Below are 20268 nucleotides of genomic sequence, written 5' to 3'. Positions count from 1 at the left end.
AATTACGATGATGATGCGACATCATACTCTTCAAGGTGTACATTGCAGCTTCAGAACTCTCCTGGAGGAATATCAGCTGCTTAGAGACATTATGTATCCCAGTGAGTGACTCCATATCAGTCGAAGAGTCACTCCTTTTTGCAATCATCAAAGTATTCTGGGAGGGTCAGTCTCAATCGCGTGGATACAGTTGGAGCCAGATTTACCAGCTCAACGCCTCTAAAGACGCTCATAACATTCCAAACAACGTTATCCATCTGCAGAGATAGCTCCTCAAGAATAATGACAAAGAGACTGTATGGGTCAGGAATGGCCGTCATTGGGATTGCCGACGGTGGGACTTGCTGGAAGCGCTCTTTGAGATAGAATGATGAATCGAAGCATATTAAAGTAATTTCAGGGTTAGTCGCCGAGTCCACTGCCCATCGAAGGAAGTAACCTGATCTAATCCATGAGCTGTCACTCTGATCTAGAACCGGTATACCCTCTTTCAAGTTGGGCTCTGCTATCGCCGGCTTCTGGGAGCTGCCAGTAACGTTGACATTCTTGCATAGATAGTGAAACCAGGCGCCTTCGGTGGAGCATGAGATGTGTCAATTCTAAAAGTACCCGAGAAAGTGAAATTCGGGCTTTGCGTACAGTTGTAACCGTTGATATTGTCTAGAGCTCCGAATGAGTGTGTTACCGACCGCATTCTCCCCGCAATGAATGCAGACGGAACGTTGTAATGATTGTAAAGCTTCAGAAAGCTTTTTCTGAAACCTCCGCTTTGATTGTCAAGAGGTGCAAAGCTGAAACATTTTCACATTACTCGAGGTCCACTTCGTCGAAATGTAAGAAAACGAACATAATCCGCAAGCTTGGAGTCTGTGGCTGTTCCAATAGGGGCAATGTGAGCTTGCGCGAAATGAAATTGTATTTGCCTAAACATCTAGTAAGCTCGGTCATAACTCATAATGCCACATACTCCGAGCCGAAGTTCATAACTAGCTCGGCTTACCGTCAGAGTCCTGGACCCAATCCTGGGTATCTAATGTGAAATCACCAGAGGGCTCATTCTTCCCGGTACTCATTTTACTATATTCGTCTAAGAGCACCTGGTCGCGGTAAAAGGCCATCTCGTCGGCTGCAGAGTTCGGGAGCTTTTCTGCGGTCACAAACTCAGATGAAAGCAACTATCTAGTGAGAGGTGAAACTGTTTGTCGCACCAGGGCCGCTGGGGCCGCGGGGGCCTTTAGTAGCATCGGCTAGACGTGAAGCCGCCAAGACAGACCTTCACTTGCGCCCCTCTGACCCCAGGGAAATTTTCGATGTATCCAGGGTCCATACCGTAATTTCATGAAAATACCAACTGTACGTAACATGGTAAATTTGGGGGCTGTGTTGTTTCCTCGAGCTCGCCCTGGTTATTTCAGCAGCCAGGATCAAGAGAATCAATATTCGCTCTCTTTGCCCCCCAGAGCTAGCGTCAAATGATGGGTTCAAATTACGAACTTATGCCAATTCACAGCCGTCCCAGTATGAGCCGCAATGAGAACGACATATACCCTCTGGTATGCTTGCCTTATCCTGTGACTTGGGCGAACACAAGGGGAGAATAACAATCAAAAAAATTAGACCCGAGAACCCCCCTACCAATCATCAATGTCAAGTTGATGTTGAGAAAGTGAGACCCGCTACAACATCGTCCAACTGCGCCATCACTAACGCTGGCGGAGTGCCCAACTTATTTTAAGGTATACTTCGGCTCCGAGTCCTGGACAACGAAACCCCAGGATATCAGTGAACCAGGATACAATTACACGTCCACGAATAAGTTCCGGCACAAAGACAGCCTTGGGCGGGTGTGGACAGGTCCTGAAGACGATCGATACCTTAGCGCGACGGATGGGCGACTCGCACCACTGGTTGTACAAGCGACCAAAGATACATTTGACGGGCCTGCCAACTCTACCTGGGTGCGAACAGACCTAGTGGAGTGTACACCGGGTATACTTCAAATTGTCTACTCACTCCTGGGCCCTCAACTTCGAAATGGCTCGGCTATGTCGATTGTGGGGGCTGGCTTAGCATGGATTCCGTCTTGTTTGGCCATTTCTCTTCTGGTGAGCGAGCATTTGAGCCTCGTCCTGATCAAATAATTAAAAGCATCTAGTTATTTATACCTGCAGATCTCGGGGGTGAAAGAAGAAACAATGGGCGCTACGAGCAGTTCAAATATCACTATTGGGGGTACGCCACGGTTCCAACCAATCTCCACGAAGTTCCATTGAGACTGAGGGCCAACAACCAGTCAGTCCCAGGTCAAAAAGAGCACGGGATATCACAGCGACTTCTTCGCCCAAGGCGGCTTGTCTTGCGTCAGGACAAATTTGAAGGGGTGCCAAACCCTGTGGATGTCGAAAAATGGGAGTCGAACCATGAGACCTTGGACTATATTTTCATATGCTACAGCACAAAGCAGTTCAAGCATCGAATGACCCAGAAATACGATGAGGAAAATGGCATTTCCATAGAGGAGATGAATGAACACAATCGCATGGCCGATGAAGACATAGGTGAGCTACATCATATTGGCGAGGATGCTGCGCGAAAGGCTGGAGTTGCTGCATACTGGCTCGCAGGTAGCTGCATGGAATCCGAAGAGGGAAATTCACCTTCCGACGACAGATATTCCAAAGACGTTTACCGAATTAGTGATATTGTCCGGGGTGCTCACTCTCTCGTCGTTGCTATCGGGCCTTCTCGAGAGCCATCTTCCGAGCCAAGCCTAAATGAGAGAGAAATGCTCCGCCAGCTAGGAGAGAGAATGTGGACATTCCCGGAAGTCCTCCTAAGTCCTACAAATCAACCCATCACTCTCTATGCGCGGCACACCGGTACTATGCGAAATCTCTCTAAGCGTGACTTTACGAATGAGGCTTGGGGTGACACCCTTACATCGAGACAACTTGTTGATCACTACGAGGGAACGATCATATTAAGTCCCCTAGAGCTGGTTTCTCTTGCCTTGCAATGCTTTCCAAATCGTATGACCACAACATACTGCAAGGGCGATCTCTCATATGCCTTGATGGGTTTGTTGCGACGACGCCCAGATATTAGTAAGGAAGACTCATCTTTCGAGGCCTTCTGTCGGCTTTCCTTGGCCAATGACAGTGATCAGTTGATTGAACGACTTATATGCATGTTCCCCAAGCAGAATAAGGAGAAAGACATCGAGCGGCCTTGGCATGAAATTGACGACACCTGGGATAGTAACCTCTGGGATATTAGGCCTCACTGCCAGGTCGTTGGCTTGGGAGGAGATGACACAATAATTTTGAGTGGTGCCATGGGGGCCCCGATTCATTGGAAATCATTTGAGCCTGTCAATATTTTGATGCGCAACACTTTGAAGCGGCAGGTAGCTAGGTTATGTTTCCGCAGCTCTCCTGTGTGGCTTGTTTCTGGGATATCTTTACTTGCAGGGAGTCGGGCTAATGGACGACACATAGAGCCCCTGTGGATAGCTGGATTGGTCATTATGGGCATATATCTCATTGTCATGCTAGCGTCCCCATATCTTCTCTACTCTCTCTATTCTGGCAAGAATTGGGCAGCACAGCCATGGATATTCGGATTTGAGGGCTACATGAAGATTACTGATATTGAAAGACTGATCTTTGGCATCGATCTTGGCCGATTGAGATGGAGTCCGTTTTCAAGTGACCTCTCGATACACGACGAAAATCAGTTTCATGAATGTGAAGGAAAGGACCCGACAATCGAAAATCCCACCATCAAGGAGTTTGTCTCGGCCGCTGGAAAGTCCAAGTTTGGGGACCTCAAGCTTTTTACTTTGGTTGACACGAATACTATGACTGTCACCCTATTTCGTGCAGTCCGTCCACCCGTAGCGATGTTGCTATGTGGCAGTGAGGGTGGAATGGAGCGGGCACTTCTCTGTTCTTACGATTGGAAGACCCAGACGCTTTGCCGTGAAACTGTTCTGCGGGTTCAAACCGTGGTCTTGGAGCAAATTTCGCGCGTGGATCGATTTCGGCTGGCATTGAAAAGACCCAAGGGCGAGACGGCTCGTAAGAATGCCTCTAGGTAGCATCCTCAGCAAACATTTGTCGGTACATGGTATATGAAATTGTCATCAAGATAGTATGCTTAAGCTTAACGTACAACTTGAAGATTCCTATAACAGGGCGCCAACTGATAAATCCCACTACGACTAGGAAGACCGCGATTATGATACTGCCTTGAAGCTATGGCATTGACCAGACGATATCCCTAGGCCACTTACTAATTTTCATCGAATCGTGCGTGCCTGCGTCCTACAAGTACTAGTAATAGCATCTGGTCATGCCATAGCTTCAAGGCAGTTTGTAATCGCGGTCTTTCTCTTTAACCATACTCTCAGTATACGAATGCTTAAGAAATAGGCGGCTTATCCGAGAGTTCAGATCTTCCAGGCGTTGCTGATCCTCGTAGTAGTCTTTCGACTCCCCTGCCTATTCTGTCAAAGAGGGTGTGATTGTTTTTATTTATGTCAACGACATTACGATGATCAGTCTATCTTCCGCTGCCAAGAGACTGTGTGTGCCACAAGATCAGCAACTCTTTGAAGGTCTGAGACTCAGAGAATCCCCTTGGTTCTTAGGCATTCGTATACTAAGACTATCGCTAAAGAGGAAGACCATGGTTATGATACTACTTTGAAGGTATGTTTGTCTAGTACAGGTAGTCAATGACACGATCAACAGCCCTGGAGCTTCCAGTTGTCATTCAACGGGATATATTGTAAGGTATAAGGAGGAGCGGTGGACCGTGGCTTGGTAGAGGGACTAGCGAAGCATAAGGACAAGCCAATTTGGAAAATGACCGTATAACAATATTGGAGTCTCTTTGGGTACGTTGCTTTAGCCAAGCGAGTTTGCTCAAATCATCAGCCAGGACATAAATCAATCTTCTTTTTTTGCTTTCTTCATCTTGATTGTTTTTCGATTGACACACTGACCTATACAAAATCAAGTTAAATATATGATGAGAAATATAGGCGCTGCAGTAACTCCTATGAAAATGGCTCTTCAATCGCTCAATGTAATTTACGAATCACGAAGCAATAGAAAGAATTAACGGGCTACTAAATTTCGCAGTAAGCGATACAAAACAAAATCGTTTCATTCATGTGTTGACTGCGTAATACAAAGTCTCCTGTCGATAATCGAAAAATAGTTTCAGTAGAGATGTGTTAGCATGTGTCATACACAACAGTCATTTGAACAGGAAGAAACTTAATTTGAATTTAAACATATGATCTTTTCCCTCTCTTATTTCTTCTCTTGTTTTGAAGCATGCAATTCAGTTCTCGACGGAAGTTCGTAAATATCCCCATACGCTATCATAATAACTTCCTCCACTGCGAAGCCTTGTTCAACGCGATCCAACCTTATGCAAATGGCTTCCCCTTGGCCTGGACCACCCAACCCTAGATGGCTGTAGACTCAACTAACTGATAAGCTTCCTTCAGTCAATAAGTAAACTCCGTAAGTTAACAGTAAGCACGGTTGACACCTAATCCCACAGGCACCAATACCTAACGTGGTTGGTAAGCGAGCTGCGCATGCAAGCGAGCTGCGCAGCCGCCCACTTCTTCTACCTATTTATATGTATATATCAACCAAAACGCCTTTATATTCATTATTATCTATTTGGACAAGAATTCTTCTTATGCCCTATTTCACTGCAATTGCCACATTTAGGTAGGGCCCGTTTCTTTAGTTCTTGCGTACCCTGCGCTGGTGGTACGCGTGGACCTGGTATTGCCCGAAAGAACGTATTATAAGCTTCCTCGAGCTCTAGTGCTTCTTAAACAGATAGACCATCCTCGTAGGCTATCTATCTAATCGTACGAGCATACTTTTTCTTTTGTACAGTATTTTTATTATATAGCTGCTTATTCTCTGCCTCAAGTAAGATACCGTTTTGTATCGTGATTTGATAGCCTTTAATAAGCTAGTTTAGTATAGCCTAGAAAGGTAATAGAGGACTTTTTGAGCGTTGGTTTAGGAAAGCTTTAATTAAGGATACTTATTTATAAAGCTTATTAACGTTTATAGGTATATATAGGTAAAATATACTTACTTAACTACTGTAGCTTAGGGGTGGTATAGATATCTGAAGTTAAATATTAAGCTCTGATAGTACTGATTTAGGATTAAAAAGTACTATTCTAGCTGCTCAAAAGCTATTTTGAATAGTATCTGACTTAAATGTATTAATACAAGCTTATAGATAAGCTATAAGGAAATTAAGTTTATTGATATAGCTAATCCTAAGTTGTATTTTCTGGCCGACTAAATTACCGTACGTGTAATGGTTACTAAGTTGTCAGGCTAGAGACCTGTGACTAGGCAAGGATATCGGACGGTAGAGATCAGATTAGGCAGTCGATACAGAGACTGATTCTTGAGAAGATTAAGAATCCAGAATACTTGTGGGATCTTAAATACATTAGGGTTCGGGTGGATATCGATATGCAGGTGACTCAAAGGGGATTCGTCCATGAATCGGCCTCGAAAGTCCGGGGTATTGTATACTTCGAATCCTGTGACAGTACGTATATTTTAAAACAGCAAAACATCCAATATTAAGTGGTTATAAAAGATATAAAGAATATATAGGTATATAAATCAGTATAATATTATAATCTATATAGATTTAGTTAAATTCTGGTATAAGATAACTTCTGTATCTATCGAGAATTAAGAGTTAATATCGCCCGTATATACGATAATTTGTTGATAGAATAAATTACTTTTAAAGCCAGCAAAGACCTATTTCGTTAGATATCTATTTATTTATACTAACTTTAAAGTACTAGTCGTACAGAAGCTCTTTAAACTACACTTAGTTATATTACTTACCCTTAAAGATAAGTATTAGTAGAAGAGCCTATCCTAAAGCACTGATTAACTTAATTATGGTTATCTACTTATAATTTTCTGGCTATAAAACTAATCTCCGACTGTAGTATTCTGATTAAGTAATTACTTTCTGAGTTATACAGAGGCCTATTATAAAACTAGTCTTATTAAAGTTATAGATATCGTCTGTAAGGATACCGTATTACTAAATTATAGTTTAAACAAGATCGAACCACTCCTAGATAATCTTTAGATCTTCTTATAGTACTCGCTGATAGTTATATCATCATAAATAGCGAAATTTAAGCTCTAGATAATATTATATAAAGTTATATACCTATTTTTTGCCAACAGTTTAAATAGGGGTAGAACCGTACTTCGCAAGAAGCAAATTAGCTATTTCTCGTACGTAAGCTTATATAGAGGCAGCTCTACGTCGATCTAGTAATAATATCTGTTACTGAAGAAGTTCCTCTTCAATCTGTATCAATTTATAACAGTTTGCACGAGTTTCAGCGCGATTTGTAGTACCGTAGAGTCGTATACATAGTATAGATTCGGGTACATTAAAGCGACGTGCTGTTTCGCGTATAGATATAATTTCTTCCCTTTGAATAGCCTGTATAGCAAGTAATATACGGCCCTCTCTCTCGATAGAGTCTTGGCTTGAATGGACGCGAGTTGGAGGCATGGTGCTTGATAGAAGATAGATGAACGCGGGAGGACGCGAAAAAGTGGGCGGCTGCGCAGCTCGCTTGCATGCGCAGCTCGCTTACCAACCACGTTAGTTAACGTATAGTACAGTGGTGTTGCAAAAGTTTGAAACCCCTTGTTGACTTGCTCTCGTCTCCGCCTTCTAATCGTGAATAAGTAGCTATCTAAGATGGAATAGATTGGCTAATCCATTCCATCTTAGTAGCTACTAGTCTGCCATTAGAAGGCGGTTGATAATGGTAGGCAATATGGGGTTTCAAACCTTTGCAACGCCACTGTACACACATGTATGTGGGTAGCACGGAGTAGAAGTGTATTGTTTCATATTAATCCAGATACTCATCTACATATATCACGATAATTAATCTTGTAAGTATACTTTGTAGTTAATAGTAAGTACTGTAGACACCTAATTTCACCGGCATTAACACCTAACTATAGCACACATGTATGCACGGGTACACGTTCTGCTGAAAACGGCCCCCCCCTCGATGGGGCTAAAGCGGAAACGGCCCCGTTCCTTCTCGTGTTTATCGATCTGGCCACCTCAGAGCTTCCACCTTTTCCATCTTTCTTACTCTCTCCCCTTTCCTTCTTCCTTCCCCTTTGTCTTTTATTTTCTTGGTTACTATTCTATCTAGTGACACTTTTCCACCTCTTCTCTTTCTACGTGGCCTCTCCGGCCACTATGGTTTTTTGAAGCCTTTCCTGTCGCTCATTTCGAACCACTCGGTCCCTCTCGACCCCCCCTTCCCTACCCTACCATTACCATCGATATATCCAAACTAGGCCTGAGCCTAACACAACATGGCAGCAATGGATACTGCTACCAGTACGGGAGCTCAGAATAATGCCGACCTACGTTTCCGGAATGTCGCAGGAGCTGGAAACCCCCAGACCCGTGTTCTAAACGTGCCGGAGATAGACGCGAAGAAGAGCAAGGCTGGCCAGTCGCCATCATTCTTGCATGTCCTGGCCCGCTGGGAACCGATCATTGCCCCGATTGTCCTAACGGCTCTTGCGCTCTTCACCCGACTCTACCGCATCGGTCGCTCCAACATTGTCACCTGGGATGAAGCTCAGTAAGACCACATTCATCATTGCCATTGCAATCGAACCGGAACCCGCTTTCTGACTGTTATTGTTCTTAGTTTCGGAAAATTCGGCTCCCATTACTTAAAGCGCGAATTCTACTTCGATGTCCACCCACCCCTCGGAAAGATGCTAGTTGGCCTTTCAGGCTACCTGGCTGGATATAACGGATCCTTCGAATTCAAATCCGGCGAGAAATACCCCGAAGATGTCAACTTTACTTTTATGCGAGCCTTCAATGCTGCATTCGGCATCGTCTGTGTTCCCTTGGCCTACTATACCGCTCGCGAGTTGAATTTCCGTCGCGCCACCGTTTGGCTGATCGCCCTCATGGTCCTGTTCGAGAACTCATATGCGACCATCTCCCGCTTCATCCTCCTGGACTCGATGCTGCTCTGCTTTACTTTTACAACCACGATGTGCTGGGCGAAATTCCATCGCCTGCAACGCTCGAGTTTCTCTCTTGAGTGGTATGCGTGGCTATGCCTGACGGGCCTGAGTATCGGCTGCGTTTGTAGCGTGAAGTGGGTTGGCTTCTTTTGCACTGCGATTGTTGGTCTCTACACGATCGAGGATTTGTGGAATAAATTTGGTGATTTGAAGATCCCCCAAGTGAGTATATTTCGCGTTCCAGTCGAGCCTCGGCTCACCAAACAAGACCATCTCTAATCGCTCTATTTTTAGACTGTGCTCGCAAAGCATCTTGTTGCTCGGGTGGGAGGCTTAATCGTCATTCCACTCCTTGTCTACATGTTCTCTTTCTACCTCCACTTCCTCGTTCTCTCCAACAGCGGCCCCGGCGATGCTCAAATGAGTTCCTTGTTCCAGGCAAATCTCCGCGGCACCGAAGTTGGCCGAGATAGTCCTCTGGAAATCGCACACGGTTCTCGAGTTACCCTCAAGAACATGGGATACGGTGGTGGTCTTCTGCATTCACACGTCCAGACCTACCCGGAGGGCTCCAACCAACAACAGGTCACCTGCTATCACCATAAAGATTCCAACAACGACTGGTTTATCTACCCGAACCGGAACGAAGCGGAGTACGACGCTACCGCTGATCTGAAGTTCATTGGCGATGGAGACCTGATCCGCCTCATCCATGGACAGACTGGCCGGAATCTGCACTCCCACGCAATCCCCGCGCCTGTTTCGAAGTCTCACCACGAAGTTTCTTGCTATGGAAACACCACCATTGGAGATGACAAGGACCACTGGCAGGTTGAAGTGGTGGATGATGTCGCGTCTAGGGACCGCTCTAAGATCCGCACACTCACTACTGCTTTCCGCCTTCGTCATCCTGCGCTGGGCTGTTATCTACGCGCTGGCAATGTGAACCTGCCTCAATGGGGCTTCAAGCAAATCGAAACAACTTGCGTCAAAGAGAACAAGCCTGGTGATGTCTACACCCACTGGAATGTGGAGTCACACACCAACGAGCGTTGTAAGTCATGCCTTTGATTTTCAAGAGATCCAAGATGGCACTGAATGAAATTTGCTAATTATTGATTAACAGTACCCCCCGGTGACCCCGGTTCTTACAAGTCACCTTTCCTCAAGGACTTCATTCACCTAAACGTCGCAATGATGACATCGAACAACGCCCTAGTCCCCGACCCCGACAAGCAAGACGATCTCGCCTCCAAATTCTGGCAATGGCCAATTCTGAACGTCGGCCTCCGAATGTGCTCCTGGGACGACAGTGTTGTGAAATACTATCTTCTCGGTAACCCCCCTCGTCTACTGGGGAAGTTCCGCCGGTATTGTTGGGTTCGGCTTGCTGTTCATTTGGTATCTTCTGCGATGGCAGAGAGGTTACCAGGATCTGAGCCAAGCCGACATCGACCTCATCCACTACTCCGGTTTATACCCTGCCATTGGCTGGGTGCTACACTACCTGCCATTTATCATCATGGCCCGAGTGACCTACGTTCACCACTATTATCCGGCACTCTACTATGCGATTATCTGCTTCGGATTCTGCGTTGATTGGGTTACCCGACGGATGAATGTCAAGATCGCCGCTATCGTGTATACTGTTCTCTATGTCGCCATTGTTGGTCTCTTTGTCCACTTCCGCGCGATTGTTTTCGGAATGGAGGGCTCTAACTCACAGTGGGCCCACTTGCGTTGGCTCCCAGGCTGGAAAATTTCGAACTGAGCCAGGCAAGATGAATATTAACCCGGAGGAGGTTTCTTGATTTGTAAACTTCGGGGTTGGTTTGCATCTGCATCTTAGCATGCAGCATATTGAATGTAATAGGTGTCCAGATTTTGTCCAAGATTAACATTAACATTTATTCTGGCTTATTCTGAATGAGGTTGTGATGTAGAATGAAGTCAAGTTCTCAAAATTAATTACATTAGCTAATTGTGATAGGAGAATCCTGTTCTGTCGCTCCAGGATCCGATCCAATTTAACACTAGCATAACCTGATGCTTGTTAGGAGTATTTATAGACCTAGGTTGTCCCACCGGCGAACTATATCCAGTGATTTTTTTTTTTCACATTCGCATCGCTTTCACAGAAAAGTAATGCGCATCTAGCAACAACCTCCACTCCAGCCATTACCTTTACGCATCGCATCATCCATACCCAAGGTAACCGTCCGTGGCACGCCTGTATTTTTACCACCCGACGCACCAAAACCCTTAACGCCACTCCGCCGATCATTAAGATCATATTTGCCCACTTCAATATTGCGATAAATCCGCTCAGCAACTTCCAAGAAAGCCCGCTCCACGCCATCGCCTGACTTCGCACTCGTTTCCACGTAGCGTGTTACGTTATTCAATTTGCACCATTCCTCAGCTTCATGCTGAGTGACCTGTCTCTGATTTGCCGTTGATCCGGAACTTTGCTGCGCAGCCAAATCCATTTTATTGCCCACGAGAATAACCACAATACCTTCTTCCGCAATCTGACGCAAATCCTGCAACCACTGCGTACATGATATAAACGTTGAACGCCTGGATATGTCAAAGACGAGCAGTGCGCCCGATGCGCCGCGGAAATAGGAGCGCGTGATGGACTTGTATGTTTCCTGGCCGGCAGTATCCCATAAGGAAAGTTTCATGCGCTTCTGGATGGGTGGGGTTTGCGGTTTGCGCGGTGGACTGGGGAGGCCAGTGTTGGAGTTGGTAGTTTCGTCATCGCTTGGAGGATTGGGGTTGTTTGGATCGGAGGCGAGTTCATCGATGCCTAATTCTAGTGAGGCGGGTGGGCCGACAGGAACGATTCGCGAGCCGAATTCGACGCCTATTGTGACATCGTGTGATGGGGAGAAGCGGCCCTCGCAAAGGCGGATGGTGAGCTAGATAGACAGACCCGAGGTTAGCAGTTAGCTTAGCGCCGGGGGAACAGGGAGCAAAGTAAGTCTGCTATGAAAGAGAAACAAAAGACATACGCTAGATTTGCCGGTGCCAGAGTCACCGATGCAGACAAGCTTAGCGATATAGTCCCATGGCTGTGACATGGAGAGTGTCTAGTTCCGAACTGGAGATGGGGTAGTGTAGCTGTCGGGTGTAGCGACAGACTAAGGGTCTGCAGTGATCATCCGATCATACGGCAGGTAAGGGATGATAAAATCGAAAGAGAATGTCCTTGAACGGGATACAGAAGTGTTGATACAAAAGTGATATTGTGGTGAGAGAGAGAAGAGGAGTTGTAACCAGTACTAGCGTAGAAGAGCTATTGTGATTAGTCATCTATCGGGGCCTGACCTAGGCGGATCAGCCGATTAGACGGAATGACGAGATGACGCTTGGAGGTGTACTTGCTCTTGCATCACCTGAATGAATGACCTTTGATCGGTTGATCGGTCTTGACTACACCATCTTGTCTACTGCTGGTGAAGTAGACTCATCTTGAGCTTTCTACTTCCCTTCCTATGCCTAGTGCATCTCAACAGCTCGTATAGCTTTCCCCTCTTATCTCTCTCACACACTCTCTCCATCTCTATCTCCACTCGATCTCTCACTAGTGGGCCATGTTCTCAGAATGTATGTATATCTCCAACTGTCACTGTATACTGGCCTTTGGCTAACTACCACTATCTTCAGATGCGTCACGCTTTCTTGCGCAGTCACAGTCGAGAGTAGCATCTCGCCCGGACGACCTCCAAAGAACCGGGCGAGCCTACCCAACTCAACGCCAAAGTCACTCTCGAAATCCTTCCTCTCGCTCCTTTTTTGAGGACAGGCGACCCATACCGACCTGGAGCGTCTCAACTTTCGAACTTCCCGTTTACCTCCCGCGCTTCTGCCCAACCGGCTCCTCTGTTCTACAGCGCTACTGATGAATTCCGGGAGGAAGACGACGAGACCGAGCGCGAGCGAGAAATCGCCGACTTTTATGCCTTGCAACGATCAAGACGACATTTTGGCGATAGCAACCTAAAGGATTCCTCGCAGACCGACGAAGATTCGACAAATTCGGTCGAGTTGGATGCGGCCGGCGGCAACCCTTCCTATGACAACCGGCCAGGCAATGGGAAAGGAATCAAGAGCTCATGGCGTGGCGAGAAAGGAATACCCGGTACTCACCATTCTCGAATCGAAACCGTACCAGAGAGGATAGAGAATAGCCCAGGGTCTAGCAGTAAAGCCAGAGGAAACCTGGTTGATGTTGGGCTGGAGGATTCATTTCGACATGGCGGAAGTGGTGATCAGTCTCCATCCGAAGTCATCGCTGGCGGCGACCCTCCAATCCAGAGGTTCCGAGAGCAGCCATCATTGATCGAGAGCCCGTTTGATTACACTGCGACTACAGCTGTATCGCAATCACCGCCCGCGCACCTAAAGGCTCTCCCATCGGATGGTTCGAGGCCACCGAGCTCGAGCTCGACGGGCTCCTCTCCCGGGCCAAGCTCACCTCTTGCGTCAGAAGCTTCATTACATGACCCCTTTTGGGGTCAATTATTTCTGATTGCCATGGCCAGTGTGTTTGCCACCGCCTTTCTCGTCTACTTGCACACATCCACTCCACTAGGAGACAAATCCAAATGGGGTGATACTATTTACTTGACCTTACACAAGTCTTTCTTCCTTCTTGGTATCTATACTCTTGTTGCGATTTTCGTATCACTCGTTTGGCTAGCCCTTCTTCGATCCTACGTGCGGCTCTTAGTCCACGTAATCATCGTCGCAGTGCCTGTCATTCTCTTTTCCTTCTCCTTGTACCCATTCATCTCGAGCTTCAAAGGTTCATGGCACGGTACAAGCCTCCAAGACAAGATTATGCGCTGGGGATCTCTAGTCCCATTTCTCATGGCTAGCCTATGGACCTACAACGTCCTCCGAGGTCGCCGATCAATCGGCAAAGCAATCGGCATCCTCGAATTCTCATGTCGAATTTTGGCTGCAAACCCCGAGCTCCTTGCGCTAGGGCTGGCTGTTCTAGTTTGTGTGGTTTGCTGGACCTGGATCTGGATGCTCATGTTCACTCGAGTGTTCCTCGGTGGCCATCTAGCCGGACCCAAATCCTTCATAATCGACCTGGGCAGCTGGTGGCTGGGTGTCTATTTCGTCATATTCTATCTTTGGTCGATTGGGGTTATTGCAGGTATTCAGCGCTCCGTCACAGCAGCAACCGTGAGCCAATGGTACTTCCACCGTCTGGCGAAGCCAGCGCCTTCTTCGAGAGAGATTGTTCAGGCGGCGGTCACGCATGCGACCACGACTTTATTCGGTACCATCTGTTTATCTCGCTTGCTCGGACTGTTAGTTCGACTGCCCCTACTTTTGCTGCCCAGCCGTCTCTCCTCACTTCTGGGCCTTTTCGCCTACTCACTCATCCCAACACCAATAACTTACCTGACCAACCCCCTTTCCCTCACATATGCGGCAATTCATTCCCAGCCCTTAGCCCCGTCCTCGCGCGGACTAAGCCAAATGACGATACTAGCTCCATCAGCCGCAACGACATCTTTGCATCCAAGCTCCTATTCCCCCTCACCCCGCCCTGGCTCTGGCTCTACATCGTTACTCTCATATCGGCTTTCCAAATTGATTCTGCACGCAACCCGTTTCATGATGTCTTTAGCCCTCGGCTTCGGCGGCTGGGTCACAACAGCTCGAAACTTGACGATGTCCAGCTCCAGCACGGCCGGAACGATACGGGGCAGTTTATACGCCTATGTGGTGGGCCTAATCGCCGGAACAATCGGCTGGAGTATCCTCGGCTCGATCGAAAGTGTCATTGCTGACATTGTCGATGCTTCGGTTATCTGCTGGGCGAGTGAAGTTGGCATATATGGTCGAGAAGCCCGTTACTGTCGTGAGGCGGGTTGGCTTTTTAGTGATCATGACCATGGCGTTCGACCTGAGTATGATTACCAAGAAGTCTAGTCTAGTCTGGTCTATTCAAACCGGGTCTGGGTCTGGGTCTATCTCATCATCTCATCCCTGTTACTGAGCGATTTTTCATTTATTCTTGTTCCTTTCTAATGACTTGAGCCATTTCTGTGTTTGTTTCACTGATTCTTTTTTTTTGCCCTCGTATCCCCCCCTTTTGCTTGTTGGTGTATTGGTCGGAGCGGATTAAACTGGGGCGTTTGGTCCTTAGCAGCAGCCGCAGCGCCAGAGCTTGTGGTGATAGCGTTTGATATCATGATCATCATCCTTCACTAAACTATGCTAGGCATGGAAGCAATCCAATTTAATTGTTTAGACATCGATATTTCATATTAATCGTGTCATCTTAAATATCTTAATAATAAGTACACCCGATGAATTGAAATGAAATTCCAGCGCTTGTGGTATCATAGAGACAAAAAAAAAACGAGCAAAACTCAACTAGAAAAATCTGGAACGCCGTATTACCAATTGCCCCTGCCTCCCTCAGTGAAGGCAAATCGGCAAGAGAGTAGAGTAGAAAATCGGGGGGAGAAAACGCCATTGTTGTGAGATAGGGTGGGGTAGGATGGGCTGAGGATGTCAAAATCAAAACGTTGGCGTTGGTTGATTGATTGATCTTGATCCAAAATTCAAAGAACGAGTCGTTCATTCCAATCAATACCCTCATGCTCACACCACTCACGAAGAATCGACCAACTAAACCGCACAATCTCAATGGGCTGAGTAGTTCCCCCAAGAGGAAGGAAATAGTCACCGGCATATTCACCAGCTCGTAGAGGTATCCTGCCTCGTTCAGCAAAGTTATGAGAGCGCCGTGACCAGGTATTGGGAAAATCTTGGCTAAGAACATCTTCAGAGAGACCTCTGGATCCTTCCAGCCATAACCTTTGGGATTCCCGATAACACTCCGGAAGACGATTTCTCAGTTCGGAGATTTTTTCCCATGCCTTTTTGTAGTCGTCTGACGGAGCCGGGGTAGGGTGATGACTACTATCGCCGCCGCCAGCGCCAGGTGTAGGGGCCGGGGTGTGTTCTCCTGGAAATGAGCTGACGGCAAGGCGTTCAAGATCCAATGCATGTATAGCGTCGTAAGAGACAGCCCCGAGAAGTAGGGAGAGCCCATGTAATACTGGATATGAAATACTCTTTTTCCGGACGACTCGCCAGTAAGCGAGAATAGACACCCACGACGAGGAATCACCGACTTGTCGCGCGAGTGACTTGCACTGGTTATCAGCGACGAAAGCGAGAATAAAGGACAAGATTGCTTCGATGGCGGTCACGACGGATAATTTCTCGTCTGCGATTGAAGGTCCAGTCATAGCTGTATAGCGCTCTGAAGCGTGTTTCAATTCTCGACCAATACTGCTGAATTTTTGGAACTCGTCTCGCCAGGCTCGACGGTCGCTGTCGCGAGATCGACTTTCTGGCTGAGAAGGTGACCCCTTTGCTCCCAGATCGGTGGAGTATCGTTTGTTTGTCGGATTGATTGGTGTTTTGCCATCGCCATCGCCAGGTTCACCATGGCGGGACACCATGCCCTTGAGGTCCTTGACTGGCGTCAGTGTGTTAGGTTTGGTTCTGTCGTGAGCTGGTGGATGGAATGCTGGCGTGGTAGGTTTATCGATGGACGTCCTGGATTCTCGATCTCGGGGTCGACCACCCACAGAGCCAGAGCCGAGGGTCTCGTCGGCTTCATGTCTAGCTTTACTCTTGATCTTTTTGGATGAGATACTATTGCGCGATTGGCTGACATCCCCTTCTCTCCTTCTCTCGGCGTGAAAGTGAGAGACATCATCAGGATCCGTGTCCGCACCAGGTGTAGAATTCGTCGGATAAGCTTTCTTTTTCCCGGCGAACTTAAGAAGAGCCTCGACCCTCTTTCGGTTCGACTTTCCATACTTGAGAGAAACGATGCGCCTTGGTGGATTTGGTACAACCAAGTCTTTGTCTTTGGATGATGTACCCGCACGACCGCTTCCGCCTTGCTGACTCGAATTGCTGCCGCTGTTCACGGATGTCGATGTCGGGGTCCTGGTTTGATGAAGCTCATCATTGCGTTTCGTCCTAATCGCAGCATTTTCTCGTTTCGGGGAAGTATGGTGGACAGGAGAGTGCCCGCCAATCTTAGCCAGCTCCTTCTCAATGTCCGGCGGCAAGGTTGGAGACAGTAACCGGGGGGAGTCTTGGACCAGAGGTAGGTGGCAGGGTAGGCGATAAAAGCGCAGGAAGTCGTGGAGAGCGCGACGGCTTCGCTGGCTGGTTTTCGATGCGCTGGTCCTTCTCGGGGGAGAGTCGCGGTTTCTTAGGAGAGTGCATTATTTCCGAGCCCTTTGGTGGTTGTGAGTGTGAGGGTGAGTTGAGATCTGCGTATGACGCCGAAGGCCGTTTCTTGGAGGAATGTGAATCTTTGGTGGGTGATAGTGATCGTTGTTGCGATTGTGATTTGGTAGGAATTGATCTTGTTTCAAGCTTGTCGTTCGAGATCGTGAGGTCCGGAGTTGGAGTTGTCGCACGCGCTTTAGCTCCTCCTTCGCGTTTGTTCGCGTGTGCTGAGCGCTCTCGAATGTGATTTTCCGGGGTGGAGGTGTAGGTGTAGCGACGGAGGTGCTAGTGACTTTTTGGGTATTATAATCTTTCAGGCTGATTTTCTTCTTGGAGACTGCGTCTCTGGAGTTCTCGGTAGCGGTTGTGCTTGTGGTTCTAGGACGATCGGCCATCATGCGTCCAGACTCGTCCGACCAATCGCCAACAGCCAAGAGCAAAGAATCTCCGCTGTCGTGTGTCAAGAAGGTCATATACTGAAGCTGCTGTTCGTCCGAGGTGAACGGTCGGTCATGTCCAACGGCCCAATTGTTTGCGGAACGGGAGCTCAGACGAAATGGGGCATTCGTCGGTAGAGTGAGAAGGTAAGGGTGAAGAGGAAATACGTCCTCTGATAGGCGATTTAGTCGATTGTCGAGAGCTTCGAGGTCAGATGCATATGGCTGATTGGTATGGGATATCGTTGGGTCCGCAGAGGGGGGTAGGTCGTTCACCGACATCGCAATCTGCGGAGTTTGCGATTTGCTTATATTTCACCATCGATTAGGATTGTGTTGTGCTTGCAAAGGACGACGCGATGAGCTGAAATTGCCAAGGGAGAGGGTGGCCACGCGAGTCGGCGTGTCGCATGCGCTTGGGATGGAATCGAATGCGGGTCAAAACATCGAGAAGCGGGTAAATAGCATGCGGGCCTCGGAGGGGGGGAGATCACCTCAGGGCATCTTAGAGCGCGTAGTCTCTGGGAAGAGTCTCGCGGTAGGGAAGGGGAGAGAAAATAAATGAGGTGTGTTTGGGGGGTGGTTGGAGGAGGAATAGTCAAGGTGAATGAAGGTCGAAAGTCGAGATGGAAAGAGATGGGGATTCCGTCTGGGGGTTCCCTTTTCGGGGTTGCCCGCCTCGCCGCTTTTGGGTCAACTTTAGTATAGCTATTTAGTAGTTAGTAACACTGACTAGCAACTCGATGTACTCTTTTGGCATGTTATGCTATGGTTTATTTAGATACTTGCGAATTGTTTACTTTGATCCTTCTTTAGAAATAATATTAGACGGAGAGGAAAAGGGTAAATTGGTTATCTTCGGTCGGCTATCACGCAAGCAACAAAGGACTTCAAAGACACTGGAGTCTAATTAAGAAGTAATAATTTATATCCGAATGAATACTACTTGATATATATATATATATATATATATATACACATATATATGTATGTTCACAAAAAGAAGACTCTGGGCTTCAAATTTAATCATTGAGCGTAAAGACACGCTGGATGCTATGATGATAGATCACATGGATATGGATCTCCCATACCTAGATGAAGGAAAGGAATATTTGAAACTTGGCCTTATTGAAGTTACGACCGGTCATCATCCGCAAATTTCTCCCGCCAGAACGCACGATAGTGTTTCTGCTGACCCAGTTCGGAAATTTCCTTGATTTCCTCAGGGGTCAGCTTGAATGTCAACGCGCGTAAATAGCCTGCGAGTCGAGACTCCTTGCTGCTAGTAGTGATTGACACGTATCCCTGATCCAGCGTCCACCGCAGTAAGATCTCAGACTCATGAACAGCATACTTCTTAGCCAGGCCCGATAGCAGCGGATCTAACGGGCCACCAGGTACACGAGTGATGGGTGCAAGACCCGAGTAGCTGACCGTCTTAATTCCCTTGCTCTCCTGCCAGGGCACCAGGTCCCCATGCTGAAGATACGGATGATACTCAATCTGATTGACAACGGGGACGACGTTGGCGGTTTTCAAAATCGTCTCGAGGTGGCTTTGCAGGAAGTTGGACACGCCGATAGAACGGGCTTTTCCTGATGCTTTGACTTGCTCCATAGCAGCCCATGCCGCCTGAAGCTCGGCGTCATTCTTCGCGGTAAAGGGTGCGTGGATCAGGTACAGGTCCACATGGTCGAGCTGGAGCTTCTTAAGACTTTCTTCAATTGCTGCGGGGATATCGCCGATGCGAGCTTGGTCCACTTTGGTGGTGATGAATAATTGGTCTCGGGGTACGCCGCACTCTTGGATGGATTGGCCTAATTCTTCTTCAGTCCGATAGACCTCGGCTCCATCGAGATGATTGAATCCGAGCTTTACAGCGCTTTTTGCAGAGTCGACTAGCTCGCGATTGATGCTGGTGTCGCCGGCTTTCTTATACCATGCGGTGCCAGTTCCATATCCGAGCTATAAGGCAGTTAGAGAGGTTTGGTAGGAGGAGAGGGGGAGAGGGGGTGAGTGAGGGGAAAAGATTTGTGTTGTGTTGTTGGAGTATAACCACTCACGACAGGGATTGAGCTACCATCATTCAGCTTCAATGTTGGAATATCTGGGTGGTTGGTCATGATTGCGATAGAATGTCTCTTCCAATCCACTATGAAGATGTAGATGTAGAAGGTAAAAGAGAGAAGGGAGGGGGGATCTTTCCGAAAGTCGTCAATTTGCCGTAAATTCCGCAAGTTCCCCAGTTTTCCAAGCCGATCCCCGCGCGGCCCAGACTTGGTCGACTTTGCTGCAATTATTAATTATTAATGGGAGCATGATGTCACTTCTCCCGTCTCCCGGACCTTTTTTTTGGGAGACCGACATATATCATACATATATCTCCAGTCTCCAGGACCTCGGGGATATTTACAACAATAGAATCC

The 20268-nt window shown here is 47.4% G+C and overlaps 7 protein-coding genes across 7 annotated transcripts; 3 read left to right on the top strand and 4 right to left on the bottom strand.

The window, feature by feature from the left end:
• Nucleotides 1-128: 128 nt before the first annotated feature.
• On the bottom strand, nucleotides 129-1118 carry N7481_006502 (uncharacterized protein; the record flags this gene model as incomplete). The annotated part of the gene is made up of 2 exons (XM_057265721.1): nucleotides 129-571; nucleotides 1001-1118. The coding sequence occupies 2 exons, from the start codon at nucleotides 1116-1118 to the stop codon at nucleotides 129-131; spliced, it is 561 nt and encodes a 186-aa protein (XP_057123441.1).
• Nucleotides 1119-1520: 402 nt separating this feature from the next.
• N7481_006501 (uncharacterized protein) lies at nucleotides 1521-4099 on the top strand (the record flags this gene model as incomplete). The annotated part of the gene is made up of 3 exons (XM_057265720.1): nucleotides 1521-1553; nucleotides 1719-2105; nucleotides 2294-4099. 3 exons carry the CDS (start codon nucleotides 1521-1523, stop codon nucleotides 4097-4099), a joined length of 2226 nt encoding a protein of 741 aa, XP_057123440.1.
• Nucleotides 4100-8438: 4339 nt separating this feature from the next.
• On the top strand, nucleotides 8439-10884 carry pmt2 (uncharacterized protein; the record flags this gene model as incomplete). Its single annotated transcript, XM_057265719.1, has 5 exons — nucleotides 8439-8713; nucleotides 8783-9335; nucleotides 9408-10167; nucleotides 10240-10483; nucleotides 10536-10884. 5 exons carry the CDS (start codon nucleotides 8439-8441, stop codon nucleotides 10882-10884), a joined length of 2181 nt encoding a protein of 726 aa, XP_057123439.1.
• Nucleotides 10885-11266: 382 nt separating this feature from the next.
• N7481_006499 (Rab family GTPase) lies at nucleotides 11267-12199 on the bottom strand (the record flags this gene model as incomplete). Its single annotated transcript, XM_057265718.1, has 2 exons — nucleotides 11267-12037; nucleotides 12131-12199. 2 exons carry the CDS (start codon nucleotides 12197-12199, stop codon nucleotides 11267-11269), a joined length of 840 nt encoding a protein of 279 aa, XP_057123438.1.
• A 586-nt stretch (nucleotides 12200-12785) lies between these two features.
• On the top strand, nucleotides 12786-15071 carry N7481_006498 (uncharacterized protein; the record flags this gene model as incomplete). The annotated part of the gene is made up of 2 exons (XM_057265717.1): nucleotides 12786-12789; nucleotides 12850-15071. The coding sequence occupies 2 exons, from the start codon at nucleotides 12786-12788 to the stop codon at nucleotides 15069-15071; spliced, it is 2226 nt and encodes a 741-aa protein (XP_057123437.1).
• Nucleotides 15072-15709: 638 nt separating this feature from the next.
• N7481_006497 (uncharacterized protein) lies at nucleotides 15710-18124 on the bottom strand (the record flags this gene model as incomplete). Its single annotated transcript, XM_057265716.1, has 2 exons — nucleotides 15710-17335; nucleotides 17597-18124. The coding sequence occupies 2 exons, from the start codon at nucleotides 18122-18124 to the stop codon at nucleotides 15710-15712; spliced, it is 2154 nt and encodes a 717-aa protein (XP_057123436.1).
• An 852-nt stretch (nucleotides 18125-18976) lies between these two features.
• Nucleotides 18977-19965, bottom strand: N7481_006496 (aldo/keto reductase; the record flags this gene model as incomplete). The annotated part of the gene is made up of 2 exons (XM_057265715.1): nucleotides 18977-19807; nucleotides 19906-19965. 2 exons carry the CDS (start codon nucleotides 19963-19965, stop codon nucleotides 18977-18979), a joined length of 891 nt encoding a protein of 296 aa, XP_057123435.1.
• Nucleotides 19966-20268: the final 303 nt, after the last annotated feature.

Source organism: Penicillium waksmanii (genome assembly GCF_028829765.1).
Source record: "Penicillium waksmanii strain IBT 27052 chromosome Unknown utg000005l:1.0-5232799.0:1.0-5237142.0, whole genome shotgun sequence".
In the NCBI taxonomy this organism is placed as follows: Eukaryota; Fungi; Ascomycota; class Eurotiomycetes; order Eurotiales; family Aspergillaceae; genus Penicillium; species Penicillium waksmanii.
The sequence above is the reverse complement of the archived record's forward strand: the minus strand, read 5'-3'. Positions and strand labels throughout refer to the sequence as shown.